Consider the following 5,764-nt stretch of genomic DNA (forward strand, 5'->3'; position numbering starts at 1 on the left):
CTTACACAGTCAGTCAGGGTCGTCGGGTCGGTTGGGCTCGTTTGCATCGTCGGACCAATCAGGCTCATCTGTGTTGTCGGATCGGTCGGGCCTGTTTGTGTCATTGGGCCGGTTGGGCCCATCAAGGTTGTGGGTCTTGCTCAACTCGTCTAAGTCGTTGGGGCGTCCAGCTCATCTAGATCATCGACCCGACAGGCTCATCTGGGTTGTCGAGCTCGTCTGGTTCGTTAGGTTGGCCTGAATCGTTAAGGTTATTGGGCCGGTCAGGCCCCTTAAGGTCGTCAACCCTACCTGACCTATCTGGGTCGTTAGGCACCCCCTAGCCCGTCTGGGTCATCGAGCGTCTGACCTCTCTTGGTTTTCGATCCCACTCGACCCTTTTGGGTTGTCGAGCATGTTTGACCCATGTGTGTCTTCAAGCTTGCCCAACCTGTCTAGGTCGTCAAGCCCGTTTGGGTCATTTGGCCTGCCTTAATCGTCGGTCCACCCAGCCCATTTGTGTTGCCGGACCTGCTCAGTCTATCATGACGTCAAGGCGACCCGACCCATATATGTCGTCGGACTGGTCCAATCCGTTTAGGTCATCTGGGTCGTTTGAGCCAAATTGACATCTCTAATATTGAATAATGAGGAATTCCACAAATTGTGAAATTTCAATTTCCTTCATTTTTTAGTGAATTTCAAATTCTACTATTTTAGTGATTTGAAACACCTTAAAATTCCTCAATTTCAATTTCCTTTTAATTTTCTCATCCAAACAAGTGATTTTACTTAAAAGAAATTCAAAATTTTCAAATAAATGAATTACTCTCTTAAATTACCTTATCCAAACACAACATTAGTGTTTAAGGAAAGAAAGAAACAAATGTACTTTAAAAGGGAAAACAATAGAGAGAAGGATATTATACAAACACACAATTTCATTATACCCATCATTTAATAATGCAGCAACTCATAAAATCCCTATAACTAATAATTAGGGTTTGAAAAAGAATGGGGAAAAACAAATATTAGGGTTTATAATTTTAGAAAAGATCTCTAAATTCATAATTAGGTTTTAACTTGAATGGGAGAAAACATAAATTAGGAACAAACATCATAAGGGGAGAAACATTACATAACAGGAGAATTATAAATCCATGACACATGCTTTGATACCACATGTAGATTAACTTGTTTTCATACGAGCATAATTCATTCTAAAAAACTACTTCAAATCTTAAGATTTATGATTCTCACACATTAATATACATAAATCATACTAGGATGTTAACTTTTGGTCCATCAGAAATCCAATGAGAATGAGTTTTTCAACCTCGTTTTCTTAATCTGTCTCTTTGTCATTCTTTGTTCTACACACTTTCGTGATGACTTAATGTGAAAAAACCTTATAATAACCAATATAACCCAACATCGGTCAAATTGGAAATGATTTTATCTTTATTTTATTATAACTTCTAATAATAACCGATATATCTTTATATCTTGTTAAGTCACATTTAAACTCTCATAGTATTTGAAAGAGTTATATGATAAAATTATTTCGTCAATTAATTTTAACAAATTTAACCATTAGGCTGATTATTAATTTAAACCTTTACAAATCATATATTAAAATTGTGTAAGCAGAAGAAAATTCGTACTTCACTTATGTTACTCTTATTATATATTATGACAAGAAAAGAAAGAAGAGAATATGCCCCAAGCATCTATGGAACTTTTTTGCAAGTTTGTTCGTATCAATAGCATCTTATTTATATAAAAAGGTATTGCATACGTTAACACACACAAAAGTAACTAATTAAAACGGCTAATTTATTATTTTTCTCGATAGTAATGGGTATGTTGCTCTTATCAACTTTAATATATATATATATATATATATATATATATATATATATATATATATATATATATATATATAGATGGTACTCCCTCCAATTCTTTCGTCTTCTACAATTTCTCACCATTTTTTTAAAAGAAAATACGATTTTGTGTGAATATTTAAAATCATATATAACACAAAAGTTAAATTCTAATTTAATAATTTTCACTCAATAATCTATCTCTTTCAATTTATATAACATGTAATTTATAATATATTCTGTTGAGGGTTTTCTTAATTTTTAATATAATAATATAACTCAATTGGGGTCAACTTAAGAAAAATCAAGTATAATTTTGTTAAAGTTAAAAAAATACAAGCGTGGTTTAAAAAAACAGCCGAAATCGTGACTAAAACAGAATAAATTATATTTTACTATCAAGGTTTATCTTTTAAAAAAACTATCCTCAATATACTTACATACATATAATCGTAAAAAAAGGAGTGGAACCGTGAGTTAAAAATCAAAAAATCAAATATCAATATATTTTTCGATTTCTTCAATAATTCAAATTTTGACGTGTTTTCAACCAATAATTATGAATAAATTTGGTGTGTTAAGATAGAAGATCAAAATAGATAATAGATAATAAAAATAATATATAGGAATAAAGAGAGAGTATAAATAAATTAACTTGCCCATAAACGAAATAGGAGTGGAGTCGCATAAGATTCAATAGGAACAGAAAAAAGAGGGAGAGAGAGAGAGAACACTGATTCAAAGTTTTGAGTTAAATCGCAAAGAAACCAAAACGAGTGACGGGAAGAGGCAACACCGACTGACACACACCACCTTCAACCACCGATTTCGCCATGGTAATTTTCTCTCTTAAAGTTCTTTCCTTTCAGCACTAACAGTAGTAATGATTGGATACCTAGATCTCGTCAAGTTCATTCCTTTTACTCCGATATATTATTTTTAACCTAAAACCTAAAAATCCAATAGGTCTAAACTCCCCCATGTCTGTAATCATGGAGATCAATTCCCAATTGGTTACTATTAGGGTTGCATTGTCTCACTGTTTTCTGTTTGTTGCAGCTGCCCCTTTCCCTTCTCAAGACTGCCCAAGGCCACCCAATGGTGAGTCAAACCCGTTTTGGTTTTACTTGACCCTTTACTTTTAGGGTTATAAAAACTTCTGTTAATACTGTTTTATTTGTAACCTGTGACATTTTGTAACAGTTGGTGGAACTGAAAAATGGGGAGACTTATAACGGCCATCTGGTAAATTGTGATACATGGATGAACATCCATCTCAGAGAAGTCATTTGCACATCTAAAGTATTCTTCTTTTCACAGCTTTCTTTCCCTTCATTTTCAGTTATTGGTTTCTCATTTTTTATGTTGTTGCACCTTACAATTTTTCATTGGAATTGGTAACTTAGGATGGAGATAGATTTTGGCGTATGCCTGAGTGCTACATTCGTGGTAATACCATTAAGTACCTTCGGGTTCCTGATGAGGTAAGTTGGGTTGATTCGGTGTTTTTGGTTTTTGGTTTTTGGTTTGTCAGTGAATAAGGTTCAGAACTTGTTAGTGAACGTCCGAAGCTGGGGCTTGCTTACATCTATCCACTAATCTTGCTTCATTGCCTGTTGATTTAGGTTATTGACAAAGTCCAGGAAGAAACAAAGAGTCGTGCTGGTAAGCCTTGATTTTTGCAACTATTTGCATGTTCATGTTGCTATTTAAATTGACTAGGTGATCTGAGAGTTTGAGAAAAAGACATGCCGGTATGCTTATCATCAATGTTAAGGCTTTTTCGATTACAAGTATTACAAATACACATATTAATTTTCTTCACTTGTACATTTAATTTTTCCACCAAGTAACCTTTTCATTTCATCAACTTCCAAAACACAGTTGAAAAATTTGTCATTGGTTATGGTTTCGTGACTGTGAACAATTTATGGTTGTGCAAATACCATTCCTTTTTCAGTTAACAAAAAACTAGAAAATTTTGTGATTGATGTGATCATTTTTTCAGATCGCAAACCCCCTGGTGTGGGACGTGGAAGGGGAAGAGGTAGGGATGATGGTCCTGGAGGACGTCAAGGAAAAGGAATTGGGCGTGGCCTTGAAGAAGGTGGACCAAAAGGACAAGGAGGAGGACGAGGCAGGGGTGGTCCGGGTGGAAAGCCAGGTGGAAACAGAGGTATATCATTCTTTACGTATTAAAATGCAAGTATTCATTTATACCAAGTATTCATTGTTCATAATTTTCTATCTCTCAAATTCACCTTGAAATATGTTCTTGCTTTTGTGCTTGTATTTTCACTTCTATGATCTGCTGTTGGAGCAAACATTTTTTTTGTCGATGTAAAAAGTAAATTATTATTGAAGGAGCTTGGAGGTTTTATTCCTCCTTTTTTTTCATGTTTATAGAAAAAGAATTTGGTAGTTTGGGTTTCATATTTCGGAGTGGTTATAGGTCAAATAACTTGAATTATAATGTAGTCCATGTTGTAATTTTTTATCACTTTTTCACATCTGAGGGGAAGAGTGGCTTCCCTTCCTGTTCTTAAAATCATTCCCGAAATATTGTTTAAATTTGCGTCTTCTTCTTTAGGCCACTTTTTTATTTGTATCTTCGTCTTTACCTTCCATCCAACACATATGGTGTAATACAGAAACTGTGATTGAAGCTCATCCAATGCTTTTTCTTCTTGTGGTAGGTGCAGGGCGAGGTAGAGGTTAATTTGGGTACTGATATGGAGAATACAGAAGGACCAGTTGCTGCTTTTAGAGGCAATGGTGCCCATTCAGAACAAATACTGTTTGCCCTTTGTTTCCTGTGCATTACTTAATTGTAGGTTTCCAATTATTTTCCTGCATTTATAGCCACAAAAATGGTCACCAAAGCTTCTAATGCAAACATCGCTTTCTAATGAACTTGCCTTATATCTAGTGATGAGTAAAATTAAATCAATGGAATAAATAATGAAGTGGAATGAAATTCAGTAGTCCATTAGGTTTCTTTCCATCCTATTCAAAACTACCCAAATAATGGAACCTACTCTTATTCCATTTCACTCCACAATTATTAACTAAAATGTTTGAACTAAACAAGCCCTAAACTCTTTCTAGTGGTGATTGGTTCATCATGAAAATAATTGGCTAATAGTGAATAGATTAAATTTGGCTTAATCTTTTTGTACTTGATGCCAATAATTTACAGCCTGTTCTCACATGCCCTTAGTAATATGGGCTGCTGATCTGACGTTGCTTTTATGGCAAAACTGAGATGTGATGGAAAATATAGAGCAAGATTTATCGTTATGTTTGTTTGCATTTCATCACTTGTTATTGCTGTCCTATTACCATCATTTTAAATCCTACACCCTGAAACTTTTGTTGGTCTCATGTCCACCACTATTAGTGTGATCGGCCTAGTTTCTACTAAAGACACTGAAAATTAAGCGATGAATAGAGTATAAAAGTGAAAGTGAATAAGAAAGATACTATCGTTAGAATAATGGAAGATTTTTTTATTGGCAGTGAAGTAATCTATGGCATTGATATTATGATGATTTTCGTGAGTTTTTTTACCTCTTGCACCTCTCTAACCAAAGCGAACTAGGCTAAAGTTTTGGTGTTTGGTCAAAAAACACTCTGGTGTTGATTAATATTAGTGCAATGGAAATTTGTCTCTGCCGTTTTAAATTTTGTGAAAAAGAAAAAGGCTCTTTTATCAAGAGAAAAACAAAGGGACAGGCTAAAAATAGCACTGAAGAGGGGTGTACATAGCAATGCTGGATTTCTCTTAAACTTCATAATCAGGCCTAGGAATCGATTAATTTTTGGACGGAGTTACTTCCTTCACCTCCATAATTTTCTTCCTGCACCTTCATAATTTTCTTCCTGCACCTTCATAATTT

At 34.5% G+C, this 5,764-nt stretch overlaps 1 protein-coding gene across 2 annotated transcripts; it reads left to right on the top strand.

The window, feature by feature from the left end:
- Positions 1-2,528: 2,528 nt before the first annotated feature.
- EMB1644 (Small nuclear ribonucleoprotein family protein) lies at positions 2,529-4,778 on the top strand. 2 transcript variants are annotated; one of them, XM_028079220.2, is made up of 7 exons: positions 2,529-2,701; positions 2,925-2,966; positions 3,069-3,167; positions 3,272-3,349; positions 3,491-3,530; positions 3,874-4,041; positions 4,562-4,778. In XM_028079220.2, the coding sequence occupies exons 1-7, from the start codon at positions 2,699-2,701 to the stop codon at positions 4,582-4,584; spliced, it is 453 nt and encodes a 150-aa protein (XP_027935021.1). In that variant the 5' UTR covers positions 2,529-2,698; the 3' UTR covers positions 4,585-4,778. The 2 variants fall into 2 exon arrangements, with proteins under 2 accessions (XP_027935021.1, XP_027935022.1); XM_028079221.2 differs by having other exon boundaries at positions 4,568-4,778.
- The last annotated feature ends 986 nt before the right edge of the window (positions 4,779-5,764 follow it).

This window comes from Vigna unguiculata, chromosome 7 (assembly GCF_037176805.1).
Source record: "Vigna unguiculata cultivar grain cowpea cultivar isolate G323 ecotype 2 chromosome 7, ASM3717680v1, whole genome shotgun sequence".
Lineage (NCBI taxonomy): Eukaryota > Viridiplantae > Streptophyta > Magnoliopsida > Fabales > Fabaceae > Vigna > Vigna unguiculata.

What these genes read in the sequence shown, in the direction of transcription:
- EMB1644 (XM_028079220.2), top strand. An exon ending in ACCTTCGGGTTCCTGATGAG is followed by an intron (nt 3,350 to 3,490) that starts GTAAGTTGGGTT and finishes CTGTTGATTTAG; the next exon opens with GTTATTGACAAAGTCCAGGA. An exon ending in AAAGCCAGGTGGAAACAGAG is followed by an intron (nt 4,042 to 4,561) that starts GTATATCATTCT and finishes TTCTTGTGGTAG; the next exon opens with GTGCAGGGCGAGGTAGAGGT.